General features: G+C 32.9%; 1 protein-coding gene across 1 annotated transcript in view; it reads left to right on the top strand.

The window, feature by feature from the left end:
• The window catches only part of CIP2A (cellular inhibitor of PP2A), a 37,447-nt gene that overhangs the window by 134 nt on the left and 18,614 nt on the right, over window positions 1–18,699 (top strand). Inside the window, exons 2-9 of the mRNA XM_079101441.1 lie at window positions 3,560–3,707; window positions 6,004–6,116; window positions 7,304–7,398; window positions 7,937–8,033; window positions 9,351–9,473; window positions 9,630–9,775; window positions 13,065–13,140; window positions 18,441–18,659. Of these exons, the coding sequence (XP_078957567.1) occupies window positions 3,560–3,707; window positions 6,004–6,116; window positions 7,304–7,398; window positions 7,937–8,033; window positions 9,351–9,473; window positions 9,630–9,775; window positions 13,065–13,140; window positions 18,441–18,659 (1,017 nt within the window). The remainder of the gene's footprint in view (window positions 1–3,559; window positions 3,708–6,003; window positions 6,117–7,303; window positions 7,399–7,936; window positions 8,034–9,350; window positions 9,474–9,629; window positions 9,776–13,064; window positions 13,141–18,440; window positions 18,660–18,699) is intronic.

Genomic DNA, 18,699 nt, shown 5'->3' with positions numbered 1-18,699 from the left:
AGGGCTTCGGGGTGCGGGACAAAATGGGCCCTCCCTCCTTAATAATTACCAGTTCACGGCGTGGGGGGTGGGAGTGGCGGCCCCCGCCTAGGACTAAAAGGACAGCCCTACACTCTCTTAGCTGTCATTTTGTATTGGTAGGGGGAGTGAGAGTAAGCATCAGGCGGTCGCAGAGACGAGCACCTACCGAGGACTCCAGGAAGAGAGTGGATGGGATAAACTTTCTAGAAAGGAAAATTTGGGCCGTTTCTCATACGTAAGGAAAGCTCAGAGCCGCACTGTCTCTTCCTTTGCTTCTTGTTTTGATTTTTCCGTTGAAACCTAGCCTTCTTAATGTCCAGCGATCTTCAGGGACGGAGGTGGTGGGAGTCCTGCTATTAGTTCCCAGTGATTTTAGTCTATGCTGCCCTAAGCATATTTTACATCTCTGAGCTTTCCCTGGTAAAATGGAACAGAATTTTAAAATACATTCTATGTGTTATATTAAACCTATGATGAAAAAGTTTATGTACCTATGATTAGCAGATAGTACCTGTGATTACTACAGATAAAAGATGATTGTGAATGGTACAGAAGCATTAGTCTTTAGGGAAACTGGAGTTTAATAAATGTGTCTTTGTTCCCTTAAACTTTATTGCTGGGCATTTCCTAACTGCATTTCTTTTTTTTTTTTTTTTTTTTTTTTTTTTTTTTTTTTTTTAATTCATTACCCCCCTCCCCAAGAAAGTTCCTGCAAACCTAATAATTAAATTGTTAGCTGTTAAATGTTTAGGGCTTAGCTTATCGATTAGGATAGAACACTACAGACTCCCATAGCCAAAAAATAAGTAGGGTCTTCAGTTTTATTTAAGAATTAGGTGTTAAGCACTTAGTCATACTAACCCGAAACATGACCTTTTTTCAAGAATAAACAGCATTGTGAATCTAAGTGCAATGCTGTTGTGAACTGAAAGAGACTAAAGAAATTTGGAACATAGGGTCTGAGTCCTCCAATACTGTTTACCTAAATTTTGAAGAGGTTTACAGGAAACTCTATTTTACTAAAGGTACAAAGAGCAATGGCTTGTGGTTACTACTCTTAGGAACATTATTTTTGTAACTGAGAGCACAGTACATAAATGCATTAATCTTAAGCAAAGAGCTTGATAGGTTTTTTGACATATGTGTGCACTTAGTAGCTACCACATGCATCACAATATAGAACATTTCCAGGACCCCCGTAAATGTTTTCATTGTCCTTTCGCATAAAAGTTCAAATAACTGGATTCAAACAACATGTACTCTTTCGTCTGACTATATAGTCTGTGAAATTTATGCACGTTGCTCAAGTACCAGTACTTTATTCTTTTTTATTGCTGTCTAGAATCCCATTGTACAAATGTAAACGACTTATATATATTCTCCAGTTAATTAGTATTCGAATTGTTTCCAGTTTTGGGTGGAATTGTGAATAAAATTATTAAAAACATTTCATTCACTTTTTGGGATATATGTACCATTTTTTTTATATACCTAGAAGTAGAATCATTAGGTCATAAGGTAGGTTTATGATTAGTTTTAGTTGAAACTACTTTACAATTTTCTGAAAGATGGGTGTTTTACTCTCCCACCAGCAATATATAAAATTTACCATCACTCATCACACCACTTCTTGGTGTTTTCATAATTTTTAATTTTGCCATTTTGGTGGGTGATATTTATATTTCTGGTGGTGAATTCCTTTGTTCAGATCTCATAAAAAGTACTGAGGTTGCAGAAATGGGAATCAAAAGTTCTTCTGAACTTTTGCCATACTTTGTCTACATAGCCCCATGTAGAACTTGAACTTTGAATTTTTTATGATTCACAGCAAAGTTGAGTTGATTTTTTTGTTTTTGTATTATATAAAATATTGGGGTTCATTTTGCTTAATCTTACAAGCCTGGAATATATTTGCTTCACTTGAGCCCTTCCTTCTCCCTCTCGGTTCCACTTCCTCTATTCTAGTGGTCTTCCTTCTGTTTGTTTATAGTTTTCTAATTGGTGCTTTATAGGCTGAGCTGATTCTTGATGATGGTATTTCACAACACTAACCTGGTGGCACATGCCTATAATCTCAGTTTCTTGGGAGGCTGAGGCAAGAGCATCACACATTCAAGGCCAACTTGGACCTTTCTCAGTTTTTTGTAAAGGTCATAATTCAGTGGTAGAGTACCCTGGGTTCAGTCCCCAGTATCTAATACACAAAAAATAAAATAAAATAGAAATTGCTTTAATCTTCTAGAGGGCCACAATAATTAATAGGTAAAAGAGCAATGCTCTGTACCTCAAAATATCTGTTATCAGTGTCTGTAATTTCATCTTTGGACTTACTTTTTCAGTCTTACAGACTTTTATTTTAGTAATGTTGTAAAACCCATACTGTTTGGAAACAGATAATGTGAGACTTGTAACAGCAAAACTTTTGAAGAAAATTTAACATGGGTGAGGGCATAAAAGATCAGAAAGGAAAGGTTAGAGGGATGCTAAAGCAATCAACTTAGGCATAATCTTTTAGAAGTATTTAGAACAGATTTAAGTAACTAATGGTTTTCTCTCTTAATATAAGAAGATATTTAATAATGAATAAATTCGCAAAGCATTTTGAAAATTCATGCTTTCTGCCAACTGGTTTTATTTTTTAATCCCAATCTCCTCTCTCTCTCTCTCTCTCTCTCTCTCTCTCTCTCTCTCTCTCTCTCTCTCTCTCTCTCTGTTGGTTGTAAGAAAGGAACGAAAAATAGAATAAACAAAAATTGAAATATTTTTTGGAGTGAGAGGTGCCAGGGATGTTACTCAGGGGCACTCGACCACTGAGCCACATCCCCAGCCCTATTTTGTGTTTTATTTTAAGATAGGATCTCATTGAGTTGCTTAGCGCCTCACTTCTGCTGCAGCTGACTTTGAACTTGACATCCTCCTGCCTCAGCCTTGGGATCTGCTGGGATTACAGGCATGTGCCACTGCGCCCAGCTAAAAAAATTAAAATTTCATTGCCTATCCTGGCTACTTAAAAAATTTTTTTAACTTGTTTCTCCATTTTCTCTTACTTTTTGAACTTAAGTCTTATCTTGAAGTTTCTGTTTTTTGTTTTTTGGTTTTTTTTTTTTCATTTTCCCTCAGAGTAGTTGAAACTAGAATTCATTTATAAAACAAATGTATATGTAATAGAGGGCAAATTTTTAGTCCATGATTTCATAGAGTGTTCAATATAATGTGGAAGACATATTACTGGATAGTAAAAAGTTTGCTATTGCATGAAAAAGATGTATGATGTATGGCAAGCTAGTGTAATCAGTCAACCTAACTTATATGGTGTAAGTGACTTAGGAAATATTGCCTGAAAGAAATTAATTTAAACTGAAATCCAACTGATTACTCTAGCTAGTGAGGGAGGGATTAGGTAATCTAGGGTGTGTGAATTTTCCATAATAGAAAAGAAAGTGGCAGTAGCACTTTGAAAAAACTGAGGTTTTTATTTGAATATGAAGAAAAGGTGAAAATTGCCAACTCTTAACACATTTTGTTTATCATTTAATAGGTAATTTCTGGACAAAAGCTCACACGACTGTTTACATCAAATCAGATACTACCAAGTGAATGCTTGAGTTGCCTTGTGGAGCTACTGGAAGACCCAAACATAAGTGCTTCACTGATCATAAGTATTATCAGTTTGTTATCTCAACTAGGTAATGCATTCAGTTTCTTTTTTGTAGTTTTCAGAAGATATATGAATTTAATATTTTCTAAAGAGCAAATTTAGTTATAAATTTCCTTGGAGAATAGTTCACATTCAAAAGATTTCTTCATTGCAGAGTTTTTCAAAGTTACTATGCAGGAACTGGGGTTGTGGTTCAGTGGTAGAGCATTTGCCTGGCATGTGCAAGGCACTGGGTTCGATCCTCAGCACCACATATAAATAAAAGAGGATAATATATCATTTCTTAAAATATTAGGTCAAGGAATCCAAAGCATTTCAAAGATTCCATGTTTTATAGAGAAGAATGGACTTTGGGAAATGTTGAGCTGCTTTGCAATTTATAAACAACAAAAATCTATACATATATAATGGTAGTATTGAATATGTACTCAGAAATTCATGGTTACCACTCAAAAGTCCTTTTTTATGTGATAGATGACAGAGAACTTTGAATAAAACAGTATTTTCATAAAAATACTGTTGTTGCTTTTTCTATTTTTTCCCCTTGTATTTACTTAATGGTCACGTTTTCCCCCCTGATTTGTATGTGGATTGGGGAAAGTGAGATATTTCTCTGTATACTTGTAAAATTAAGATAACCTTAGTAAACTTAAGTGATACAGAAATACTAACACAGGGAGGCATTGTCCAATAGAAGAATAGAACTTTCTTTAATGATAGAAATTTTTTAGATTTTTGTTGTCCTTTGAAGTAACTGCTTGCTACACAGGGCCATTAGGCATTTGACGTGTAGGTAGAATACTGAGAAACTAAATCTTTAATTTAAATATAAATAACCACATATAACTTAGTGGCTACCAAAGAAGCATAGATGCAGAGTTAGATGGAATGCGTCTTTACTCATTACTACCAACTCTAATCATCACTGCATCTACCTTTGGGGATAAAATCTTATTTATTGTTTTGATATGTATCTTTTTAGATCTTTTTCTATTTTAGAACAGATGTTTTTAGATCTGTAGTTGGTTGTTGTCAATGCAGATGGTGTTGTAGAGCACTAGATGTTTTTTCCTATATCAGTATATTCTAGTAGCCATCTGCTACTATAATTAGAGGGTACTATAATTTATTCAGTTATTCTCCCAATGGTGATGTTATTTTTCAGTTTTTGCTGTTAGAGTCAATAGTGTTCTGGGCGTGGTGGCATTTGTGAATGCCTTTGTATAGACCTCATGGAAACAACTCCTTAGGATGCAGAAATGGTTATCAGTATGGAAGAGTTCATTCTTCTGAATTTCTCCCATACTTTGTCTATACAGCATAATGTAATCCCAGTGACTACCTGTGGGGTTCAATCTCTAGTAGCAAAACAAATAAAAATAAACTCAGTGCAATGAACTTTTTTTTTTAATGTAATTTTCCCCAATATCAGTGTGTATCTGTTGGATAAATTCCCAATAAAATGTCCAGGTCATTTTAAAATTGAATAGCCATTAAAGGAAGTAAATTGCTTTTTTTCTTTCTTTTTCTTTTTTTTTCTTGGTACCAGGGATTGAACCTGGGACTATTAACTACTGAGCCACATCCCGACCCTTTTTATTTTTTATGTTTGAGACAGGTTTTCACTAAATTGCTAAGGCTGGCTTTGAATCTGTGATCCTCTTGACTCAGCCTCCTGAACTGCTGGCAGGCATGCACCACTGTTGTAAATTGCTTTTAAAACAGTTATACTACTTTTAACACCCACCAACAGTTTATTTGAGGATGCACTTTTAAATTTAATTATACTAGACAATTTTAAGTGATAGTCTTTAGTTTTAAGTTATATATACTTTTAATTAATAGATTTTATATTGCAGAGACTTTCAAGTTTACAGCAGGTCAAAATGATAATCCTTTAATAGCAATATTTCTTAATTATGTAAAGCAAGTTTTTTTCTGATATTAATTTATTCTCCATAGAGAAAGCATTTAAATTTCTGAATTGGAGGGCATCAATTAATAACTATATCACACTTTATTTTCTTAAATGACAACTTTATGTGAAACAAATTTAAAATTACTTTCCCTTCATTCATGAAGGCCATATATAAAAAATGTGAAGGGAAGGGATGGGGGAGGGAATAGGAAAGACAGTAGAATGAATCGAACATAGCATTCCTCTGTTCATATATTGATACATGACCAGTATACATTGTGTACAACCACAAGAAGGGAAGTTATACTCCATGTATGTATAATATTTTAAAATACACTCTGTTGTCATGTATGTCTAAAATGAATTTTTTTAAATGTATTTTGTGCCATTTTATTTTAATTTACAGCTGTAGACAATGAAACCAGAGATTGTCTTCAGAATACATTTAATCTGAATAGTGTGGTGGCAGGAGTGATCTGTCGGAGCAGCACATGCCATGGTGATTCAGTGTTTTTGCAGGTATACATACCCACATATCATGCTGTAACACTTATTCCCGGATCAAAATTGACAATATCTATCATAAACTGTTAAATTATATATGATGATATGATACAACAATGATTAGGCATGGTTCTTGTCATAAAGATCTGATTGGACACACATGTAAATGTTTCTAGAGAAGGAAATTTTATCCATACTACCACCATTCTTGAAGAAAACCAAATCTGCATTATAACTCCTCTGACTTGTAGAAACACAAGTGTCTGCATTTTGAAATGTAAGTTATTCATATTTAAAATGTAATTTGAGTTGCCATCCAGTCTCGTTCTATTGAGGAAGCATTCTTAAAACTGAGATTTCATTGAATCTAAAATGTAAACAGTTGTAAGACAGAGAAACATCAGCAATTAAACTGGCATGCAATTTTAGAATTGATAAAATGTGAAAATGTATCTTAAAATAAATTAATGGACTATGTGTTTCAATCTAGTTTTACATGTAGGATGATTAAGTAAACAATGTTGAGGATATTGTTAGTCACTTTTATCTTACTAAGTTTTAAGAACCTGAGAGAGTACGCTTTATAAAGACAAAAGATTTATTAGCTCACAGATTAGGAGGTTCAGGGGCATGGCATCTGTATCAGCTCAGTTCTAAGGTCCTGATTGCAGTCATGTCATGGCAGATAACAATAGCAGGAGCATAATCACATCTTGGACCAGGAGCAATGAGATAATAAGGCCATGCTTGCTTCTTATATAATCTTCCTCTCTTAAGAACTACCATGAAGGACACATGAGAAAGATTTCATGTCTCCAGTGACCTAAAGTCTTCTCCACCTCCCAGAGGTTCCACCTCTTCCCAGTAGCATCACCCTGGGGACCAAACCTCTAATAACAGTGAATCCCTGGTGGATACAGTTATACATTCCCAAACCCTAACAGTCGTACTGCTTTTTCAGGATGTGTAGAAATGTGTGAATTAAATGATTAACTCAAAGTTTTCTAATAGTCTCATTATTTTGTATTTTGTTTATAATAAAAAAAGGAAAAAATACTTTCTAAGAAATGACAAAATTCTTGCCCTAACTTTTGCCTCTTCAAATGATGACATGCTCAGAATATGTACAATTGCCCAGTCAGGTGAGCAGGTAGCAATATGTTTTCATATGTTTATATTCATAAGTATTTTTTTATTCTCAGTGCATTCAACTCCTGCAGAGGTTAACATATAATGTCAAAGTTTTCCATTCTGGTGCCAATATTGATGAATTAATTACATTCTTGATAGATCATATGTGAGTATGCACTAAACATGTAACCAAATAATTGTTTTATTTTTAAACTAAAATGATGTGGTAGATTAATTTTTTTTAGTTTTTTTTTTTGTTTTGTTTGTTTTTTTAACTTTTAAACTAAGTGAGTCTGACTTGTTTGGTCCTCATAGATGATTTCATGGATCAAAATAGAATTAAAACAGGACAACTTTAATTTTCATAGCTAAGATTTATGAAACATCGATTTTGGCAGGAAAAAGATAATGAAAGTGGACATTATGTGTATGTGTTTAATCTTGATTGGTATATCAGTGAAAAAGCACACTGTCACTCTGACAGTTATTTTCATATTTCTATGATGCAGTCAACTATTTCAGTTTCAAAACATGAAATAAATATTACTATTCAGAATTTGACTATCTTCAGATGTTAAACTTTTTGGATATTAAAAGGTATTAGATGTATAAACTACTGTATATACATTTTGACTTATTTAGAATGTATTTAATGCTTTTTGTCTTTTATTTTCTTTAAACAAAACAACAATATAAAACAACAGTCAATCTTCTGAAGATGAGTTAACAATGCCTTGTCTAGGATTATTGGCAAATCTGTGTCGGCACAATCTTTCTGTTCAAACACACATCAAGACTTTGGTAAGAAGTTTGGTTTTATCCGTATTTTTCTTTAAAAAACATTTAGTTTGGGATCATCCAGCTGATGTATCAAGGTTAATGTAGAATCAGGTTGTCATATAAAGACTTGAAACTTTTCAACTTTCATGTATGTGAAAGACTGTTTAAGGGTTACAGTATCTAAAATGTTTCCCTCTCTGTAGTATCCCATTGTCGCATGGAGTAAGGCAAGGCTTGTTAAGTTATTCTGTTCTAAAAGCAGGCATGGCACTGGCAGTCTCATTTATTTGAGTCTACAGTGTCAATGAGTGAGTCTACAGTGGCAAACTCCTCTAGAAAGATCCTTGAGTAATCACCTAGTATCAACTATTAGTACTTGTCATAAGTGAAGGCACCCAAATAAACTTAACAGAACCATGTATAAAAGTATAATAAATTGGGAAAGTTGATTGATTCCTTGAGGTGCTTTGTGAACACTTCTCTACTGTGCAATATGCAGAATTACCTGTTTGATTTTTTTAATTAAATGCTATTTTAATTGTTCAAGGGCTGAGTTTTATTGATGTAGTATTACTTTGAAATGGAGTTGATTTTTGAGTTTTGAAAGTATTTGAAAAAGTTTTTAGAAAAAGAAAGGAAAACTAATATTTTTTATTTCTGAACTGAAAATAATGCCCATATTCAGAAAACACTTAAAGAATAAACATTTGCTCATAATTCCCTGCCTAGAAATTGCTCTTTACTAAGACTACTTATCTATACTATTCTTAGTAATGTGTGAATAAACCAATCTCACTTCATGAATGGTTTTATAAGTCTAAATGGTAATTAACAAATGGGACAAAGTTAATTACTACCTCAAAATAAGACCAATTCTCTAATTTGCTGGATATTTTCTTGCTTTATACCATAATTAGAAGAGTTTCTCATTACAGTGTTTAATAACTTAAATGCTTAACAACATTTCCTGTAGTATTTAAGCTTTTTCCTTTCTCTCTGTATCCCTTTTGAACTATTTAGAAGGGACACCCTGATTTACCATCTTTGCGTTATTTATTCTAAATGACAAAGCTTGGGAAAAATTGATCTCCCACCATTTAGACGTCTTTAACAAATTGTAGTTTTTCTATATATCCTCTTTGTTTATAAAAAAAAATCAAATAGTTTGTCTTTGTTATAAACTACTCCTTTAGAACATGTATCTTTTAAAGATGGCAATCATTTCTTAAAAGAGTTGATGGATTTTTAATAATAGTTTCACCCACTTTGTGCAGTATACTTTTTCAACTGAAATATGTTATGATTTTTTATTCTATTTTATTTTTAATTTTTTTTCAGAGTAATGTGAAATCCTTTTATCGAACTCTTATAACCTTCCTAGCCCACAGTAGTTTAACTGTGGTTGTGTTTGCACTTTCAATATTATCCAGTTTGACATTAAATGAAGAAGTGGGAGAAAAGGTAAATATGATTATTTTTCTATTACATATGGAGTTAATATTAAAGTTTTTATAGTCTGATATTTTAAAAATCATTGAAGCTTTGTTTTTTTTACACTTTAGAATGTTGTAAACTTAAATTTTTTGTGTAATATACTTTCCCTAATTTGTTTTTAAGCTATTTCATGCCCGAAACATTCATCAGACTTTTCAACTAATATTCAATATTCTTATAAATGGTGATGGTACCCTAACAAGAAAGTATTCAGTTGACCTACTGATGGATCTCCTCAAGAATCCAAAAATTGCTGATTATCTTACCAGGTATGATGCTCTTTATTAAATTTTAGGACCTCTCATTTTTCTTTTTTAACCAAGATGTGTTGTTTTTGAAAAATAAAACTATTTTTTTTAAGCTGGTAGACTTGTTTTCTACTGATTCATAATATTCTGAATTGAAACTTTTTGATGTTTTTATTAATTCCCATTCTTTTTCTCTTGAACCAAAACTTAAAAATATAACAAAGATCGTGGTGGCAGGTTATATGTCTTTCAACTTATGTCTTACATCAGTAGAATCCTGTCATTCTCTAAAATGTAGACCTTCTTATTAATGTCTTTTAAAATTAATTTTAAATCTCGAGTATTGTGATTCTTTGAAAGAATATTTTTATTAACATTTATGTCAGTATGTCTATGACATTTTTTCTGTAAAAAATGTTTCCTTTGGTACATGCCTCTTTTGTGTCATAGTTAAAGTGGAAACCCATGTTTATATGTCCTTTCTATCTCAGTAAGTTTCATGTAGCCATCTATCTTTTGAAATCAGGTAGTAGTTGTTTTCCGAAGATCTCGTGACCTGTTAACATCTTAATTAAATTTCCCTAGTGCCCAAGAAGCATTGTGGTCCCAACTGAAGAAATTGTTGAAAATGCTTCAAAAAGTTAAATTAACTTATTATTCACAAACAGGAAAACTTTCATTGAGCTCCTGCTATCATCAGACACTGGGGAAGGATGGGTTCTTGTAGTAGCAAGATTCAAAGACAGTTTCTGATCTTTAAGAAACATGAACTCAAGTGCTAGGTGCAGTTGTGTGTGCCTGCAATCTCAGGGATTGAGGCAGTGGGATTGCAAGTTCAAAGCCAGCCTCAACAACTTAGCGAGACCCTGAGCAACTTAAGGAGACCCTGTCTCAAAATGGAAAATAAAAGTCTGTAGATGTGTCTCAGTGGTTAACCACACCCTGGGTGCAATCCCTGATACCAACAAAAAAAAAGGAAAAAGAAACAGAATGAAGAAGTTTTAAAAGGGAGGGGCTGGGGCTGGGGATGTGAAGCAGTGATAGTGGTAGGATGCTTGTCTGGCATGCGGTTCAATCCCTAGCACCCCCCCCCCCCCCCCAAAAAAAAGAAGAAGAAGAAGTAATATTAAAAAAAAAAAAAAAAAGTGCTGAAGGCAATGGTGCATACCTATAATCCCAGCAACTGGGAAAGGAGGATCACAGGTTCAAGACCAGCCTTTGCAATTTAGCAAGATCCTGTCTCAAAATAAAAAATTAGAAAGGACTGGGGCCTTTGCTCAGTAGTAGAGTATCCCTGGGTTTAGTCCCCTGTACAAAATTTTTAAAAAAGTTTGAAAAAAATGCTAAGGACTAAGGCAAAATTGATCACTTATATATGGGTAACTAATATTTTATGAAACCAAGAAGAATTCACATTAAAATTTCACTTTTCTTTTTTTAAACATCTATAGATGAGAGCACTTTTTCTTCCACATGCCCTCCTTTACCTGCTTCTTTTCATCTTTTATAAGTGTCTCAGTATCCATGTGTATTCATTCTGACTACCAGATGTGCTTGACAACTTTGTTGTATACTGGAAGTTTCTTTTAGATAGACATTCCAAGGAGTATAGAAAGATCATCTGTTTTAGTATTAGTAAGAGATTGTTTAATCTCTACTTCTATAAATGTCACAGTTCTATTATCTGCTTTTTCCTCTGTCCAGACTAGAACCCAAGAAGACTAGAACCTAAGAATTACCTCTGGCAAGTCTTCTTATTTACCTGTTATACCTTTAGCAAATCTCAGTCCTAAATCTGTTCCAAAATCAAACTCAGTGCCTAGGTTCTTAATCACAGCTTGAGCAAGTCTCACAACTTTATGTGGACCAGGCCTCTTATATTTATTCCTAGCCGACTTTCTTTCTTATTTCTTACAATGGTTCTTTCAATTATTTGTTGCTTTCTTCTTGCCACCTTTCATGCAGATTACAAATTTGTGTTTATACCAGTTCTTAGTTTCATTAATAAACATTTTTATTGTATGCATTCTTAATCTGTCCTACAGTCAGCAGTTTCTCCATCCTTTCAGTACTGTCACTGAATTGACTCCTTCACTTATAAATATGTTCAGCTTTTCCTTCAGCTATATGTCCTTATTTCTTTTTAGGAGAATCACCAAATTTTCATTCAAAATCTAATCCCTGTCAACCTTCACACTTTCTTTTTTATGTTCTTTTGTTTAATCATATCAGACAGTGAATAGAAGCTCTATCTTGCCATAAATTTCTTTTCACATATCCATTTGTTATTTCCCCTGGAAGGCTGAAATACTTTATATGTCTAACTCCTATTTATTCTTCTAATACTCAAGTCTAAGAAACCACACCTGATTAGTCCTGCCTTGCCAAATCTAGGTTTGATACCCATTCTTTTTTCTGTATCATCCCACATGTTCTACCATTATACTGTTATATTTTACATTACTTTGTATTATCGCTTTCTACATTTCTGCCTCTGTGAGCTCTCTGACAGAGTACAATTCAAATCTAGCATGCCCTAGTCCTAAGAATGTAATATGAGTGGTACCTCTCTTAGAGCTGAGTATGTGTTTGTAGAACCTAATTTAATGCTTGCTGATTTTAAATGTTTTATATAAGTAAGTAGATGTGTAATTTATTAGTATATTCCTGTGAGCTTTGAATTTTTATAAAATGAACATAATCTTTTACAACATAAGACAGTTGAGACACTAAAAATTCAGTAATGATTGCCAAAGGAGTTACTGTTTTTCAATAAATGAGAGGGCCAATTTATGTTTATCATGGTATAGAATACATTCCAGATTTTTAGCACAGATGGTACCCAACTTGCAGTGATCTCAGTTCTTAAGAATTTTTTGACTTCACAGTAGTGCAAAAGCAATATGCTTGGTAGCAACTGTACTTTGGATCTTGAATTTTGATCTTCTAGGTTAGCCATGTGTGTATTGTAATACTTTCTTATAATGCTAAGTGGTGGCTGTAAGGAACAGCTCCCAGTCAGCTACTGATCAGTGCTCCTTAGTGTATTATGTGGCTGAGCTGTTAAGTAAATTAGATTGTATTAAATACTTTTTCAACTTAAAATACTTTCAACTTAGGATGGGTTTATTGGGACATAACTGCATCAAAAGTCAAGAAGTATCTGTGTAAACTTTACAAAATTTGTGTTCTGTATTAGAAGCCTAAATAAATAAATAGTGGAAGAAATATACTTAAATGTTTTATTTAAGTTATAAATAAATCCTTTTGATATATCATGAATTGATATATGCTTTTAATTTAAACCTAGATATGAACACTTTTCTTCATGCCTTAATCAAGTATTAGGTCTTCTTAATGGTAAAGATCCTGATTCTTCTTCAAAGGTATGTAAAAACACATTTTGTCTTCAACTTTTTTAAACTATAATGGGCAGAAAAATCCAAGCGCACTGCTCTCTGAATATTTACAAACTGAATGCAGTTGTGGAACTAATATTGAGACCAGGAATTAGAATATTACAAGAACTCTAACAACCCTTCTTGTGCTCCCTTTTAGGTCAGTGCCTGGCAGTTCCTTAGCAAGTATGACCAATGTTGACTTCTAAAGGCTATTTTTTCTAATTTGTAATTTATATAAACAGAAACATACAATGTATACTCTTTATGTTTGGATTCTTTTGTTATGAGGTTTACCCACAATTTATATAGTTTTTGGGGCAGGAGGTTGTTGATGGCTATTGACTCTTAGGAAGAATCTTGTATTAATTATTTTCTATATGTCTTCTGGTGAGTTTATGGACATGTATGTCTTGGCTGTGTACCTAAAAGCAGAATCACTCTGTTATGGAATATGTATATGCTTATTAGTCACCATGGAACCAAAGGGGTTGGTCATACCAGTACTTTGATTACTCTGCACTGTTGCTAGTACTTAATATTTTCCATCTTCTGCATTTTAGCCGTTCTACTGGTTATATAGTAGTATTACATTGTAGTTTAAACTCGTATTTCCTTCATGATGAGTAAATGTTAATGTCTTTTAATATATTCATTAGCCTTTTATATATTATCTTTGGTAAAGTACCTGTTCATTTCTCAATTATTTTGGAGTCTTTTAATGAATATATAGTGCAAATATCTTTCAATTTCTGTGAGTTGCCTTTTTCGTTCACTTAATGGTGTCGATTTTAACGAAACTCAATTCATCAGTCATCCTGTATGATAAATGCATTTTGTATTCTATTCAAGATGTCTTGGCCTACTCTGAATTCAAGAAGATGTATTCCCATGTTTTCTTAAGTGTTAAAGCTTCTCAACTTTCATATGTAGATCTATAATCCATTTGCAACTGATATTTGTGTCTGGTGTGAAGTAGGATTTGATCATGTTCCAGTTTATATTACATGTTTCTATAGAAGAAAAAAATTTTATAGAAACTTTGAACTAATCATCTAAACAGTGAATAGAATTTCAGAGGACCTGAAATAATACAGTTTGTTACTCAACAGTGTTTCAATTTTTTCTGTTTTTAGAATGTTTTGTTGTTGCTGCTGTTTTGTTTAATGCTTGCTAGAGTCTTTTCTGCATTATTTTCATCAGTGGAAGTACTCAAACATACAGCAAGGGGAAATTCTTAATTAAAGGAATTCAATAATTTTAGCTAATTTATGAGTTTGATTAGGGCAAAAGAGTGGAAGCTTTCCAAAGGTGTCAGAAAATGTGAAAGGAAATGGATGAATAAATGTAATAAAAAGATTTCAGCATAGAAGTCGAAAGCAGTGAAAGTAAAAATCCAATAATTGACTGTCTTTTTATGTGTATACATGTATATATGTGTGCGTGTGTGTGTATATAAAATAGCACACAAGTATGTGTGATTGTAAGACCACTATAACCTTAATAGCAGAAACTGAAAGAATAATGTGAGAAAGGAAAATGATATATTAATGTCATCTTTGAACTTAGTTGTGAAAATTCCAAACAAAATATTTATCAAATCAAAGCCAGATATTTAGAAAGGATCATGCCTTTCTAAATATTTATTAGATTATTCCAAGAATGAGATTTATTCCAGGAATGCAAAGGTGGTTTAACTTTTGAAAATTAATATAATTTCTCACATTAATAAGAAAGCAGAAAATTAATGTTATTAACTTATTAAAGGAAGAGCAAACATTTGATAGAATTTAATAGCCATTCATGATAAAGATAAGCGAAATAGAAATAAACAGAAGTTTTCTTTCCCTGAGAGAATAACTACCAAAAATCTATTGCATGATCATTTTTAATGGCAAATTATGAGAACTTTTCTTCAGATTAAGGATAAGAAAAGAATGTACATTATAACCACCTGTGTTCAATGTAGTATTTATTTGTGGTGCCAAACAACCCAATAAGAAAGGAGAAGTGACTAAAGGTTATAGGAATTGGAAAGGAAGAAATAAAATTTATTATTCAGATAATGTTATTGTGATTATATAAAATCTAAAATCTATGGAAATCATTTAAATTAAGTGAATCTGTTTAGCAAGTTGGTTGGATGAAAGATCGGTGCATACAATTACATTTTATTTTTATTGTGACAAATGGAAAATAAAGTTCTTAAAATGGCATTTATTGATTTTTAAGAAAATGTCAGATGATTAGGGCATAAATCTAGCAAAATGCTCACAAAGTCTCTGTTTCAAATTACAAAGCATTTTAGAGAAACACAACTAAACAAATATGAATATATAAAGTTCTTTGTTTTGAAGAGTTTACAATTTGTTATTAATCAAAACACAGCAAGTTTTGTTGTTTATGTTTTAGCATTTGTTTTGGTTTGGTGTTATATAGAAATTGAGACACTGATTTTTAAATTTATATGGATACACAGAAGTTTGGAATTAACCTCAACTATTCTGAAAAACAAAAAGAACAAAATTGAAAGATTCATAGTATAGATACCAAAACAATGTAATGCCACCATAATAGAGCACAGTGATGATGTCATGATAAGATAGCTAGCCTAGTGGAACACAGTAGTGTCTAAAAGTAGACTCAAAGTAAATAGTCTTCTGGTTGATAACAGTAGAATCTTATGGTGCTTTTTAATAAATGGCAGTATGTCAATTGAATATCTACAGGGAACAAAAAAAACTAATCTTAAACCCTATCTCACACCAAATACAAAAACCGTACAAAGGTTGTAGAGATAATTGTGAATGGTAAAAACAGTGAAGCTTTTAGGAGAAACATCTTGCCAGAATATCTTCACAGCCTTGGGATAGACAAAGATTTTGTTAAGAAGGAAAAATAAAACAGGAAACAAAATATAGGAAAAGTGTTGGTAAGTTGGGCTACATTAAAATTAAGATTTGCTGTTCATGAAAAGACCATCAATAAGAAAACAAAAGGGCAGCTGGGCATGGTGATTCATGCCTGTAATCCTGGAGTCTCAGGAGGATTACAGTTGCCTCAGCAATTGAGCAAGACCCTGTCTCATAATAAAAAGAATTGGGGATGTAGCACAGTAGGAAAGTGTCCCTTGATTCAATCCCAGCACCAAAAACACCAGAAAGAAATTAAAAGGGCCACTCATGGCATGGGAAAGATATCCACAATACTTATATTCAGTGAAGGACTCTTACCCAAAATAAATCATTTAAAAATTACTTTTTAATATACATCAGGAAAGACACTGAGCCCAGTAGATACCTGAGTAAAAACAACTTTGTCAATAAATATTGAATAGTCAACTTTATTAATCTTCAGGAAAATGCAAATTTTAATGGTATTAACACTATACACTGGTTAAAATGAAAAATGTGAAAAGTACCAGACAGACCACAATTTTCTTTAGTACTAAACTGTGAAAAGTTGCATTCTCTACTAATGCTGGGCATATGTATTAAAGTATGACCCAGCAATTCCACTTTTAGGAATATACCTCAAAGAACTGGAGAGGGGTGTGTGTGTGTGTGTGTGTGTAGATATATATATATGTGTGTAGATATATACTATATGTATATACATATACATATATAAACAAATTGTTTCATAAAAAACCATATATAAAACATAGTGTGACTCCCATTAGGTAAGAATTTTAAACAACACAAACGCCATCATCAATGGAATGGATAAGTAAAATATGGTATACTTTTGCATCTGAATGGTGTACAGCAATGTGAGAAGGAATAGAATGCAACAGTATGTATGCATCTCATATAATGCTAAGCTAAGGGAACCCATCATGGGTCTGGGCACTGGGGTGCACACCTGTAATCCCAGCAGCTTGGGAGGCTGAGACTAAAGGATTGCAAGTTTGAAACCAGCCTCAGCAACTTAGTGAGATCCTGTCTCATAATAAAACCTAAAATAAGGGTTGGGGATGTGGCTTAGCAGTTAAATGCCCTAGGCTTCAATCCCTGGTACCAAAAAAAAAAAAAAAAAAGAGAAAGGAAAAGAAACCAGACATAAGAGTACTGTATATAAAGTTCCATGTGAGTTTCTTTGTATGAACCAACAAACTACTGAAATTTTTAGATTTAAATGCAAAGATTTAAAAATGTCTAGGATAAAATTAATTTGTGATGTCAGAAGTCTTTAGTGGAGAGAACTGTTGTGGCATTCTCTAGGAGGGTTCACAGAGGGATCCTGGAGTTTTTAGTACAGTTCTCCTCATTTGCTTGCTGATTACAGATGTGTTTACTTTTGGAAAATGAACTAGCTCTATACTAATGATTGATTTGTTTACTTTATGCATGTAATAAGAAAATTAGTGTATGTGGAAAACTATCTCCTTAAATCTGCATAAAATATCTCTGTAAGATACACAATGAACTGCAGACTTTGCTTGTTTCTGGAGCTAGAGGTCAGTGTTTGACTTTGGAGCAATGTGAACCTATTACCTATTAAAAACAAAGTCTGTAGTTTATATTTGCAAGTGTAAATTAAAGATTGTTTATCATTTGTTACCATATATGCAAGTGGGCGGAATTTTATTAAAATCGAATACTGTCATGTTGATTAAAATGCAAATCCTGAGTATGTCACTTACACTTAAAAGTAGTAGATAGGCAAAGAGATAGCAAGAAAAAAGTTTTGTTATGTTGATATTACTTGAAATAACATAGATTTTTAACTTGATGGTTAATAAGCAGATTGATGGGAGATGTAGTGGTTATAGTCCACTTTACAAAACAGAACTGAGCATAGTAGGGTAGCTAAGGATCATAATACCAACAAGTGTGCAAAGAATAGTATGGAAACAGTCATCTGGATGGTTTTAAGGCTTTGGATGCCATTTTTGTATCTTATTCTACAGGATACCTCAAGTGATTTTCGCCACTTAGGAGTAATTCTTAACTTTTTAGGTTTTTATCATTTTATAAACAAAACATCCTTGTGTTTTAAAATGAATTTAAGTTCTATTAAAAGAGTATAATGTTAGTTGAAGTCACTCTTCCCTGTTTGGTTCTCATAGTCCTGCTTTTCAGAGGTAAACACTGTTAAGAAATTTCTTTATAGCCTAGAACTTTATCACACATTTGAAAATGATACTGAAAGATAAATTGGAAGCCACTTTTAACTTTTGTTTGAGAGTATTTTCTTTAAAAACATGGCATTTTTAGTTTCATCATATGCTTTATGTAATACAGTCCAATGAAACTGACATTAAATGAAGACTTTATATTGTACAGGTTTTAGAATTACTTCTTGCCTTCTGTTCAGTGACTCAGCTACGCCATGTGCTTACTCAGATGATGTTTGAACAGTCTCCATCTGGCAATACCATTCTGGGAAGCCGTTCTAAGTCCTTAGAACCTACCGTGGCTTTGCTTCGTTGGTTGAGCCAACCATTGGATGGATCAGAAAACTGTTCCGTTTTAGCACTGGAGTTGTTCAGGGAAATATTTGAGGTAATAAAATAAGACAAATTGACTTTTCTACATTTCTTAC

This window comes from Sciurus vulgaris, assembly GCF_902686455.1.
Source record: "Sciurus vulgaris genome assembly, chromosome: 10".
Taxonomy (NCBI): Eukaryota; Metazoa; Chordata; class Mammalia; order Rodentia; family Sciuridae; genus Sciurus; species Sciurus vulgaris.
This window is presented reverse-complemented; position numbering and strand designations above follow the sequence as displayed.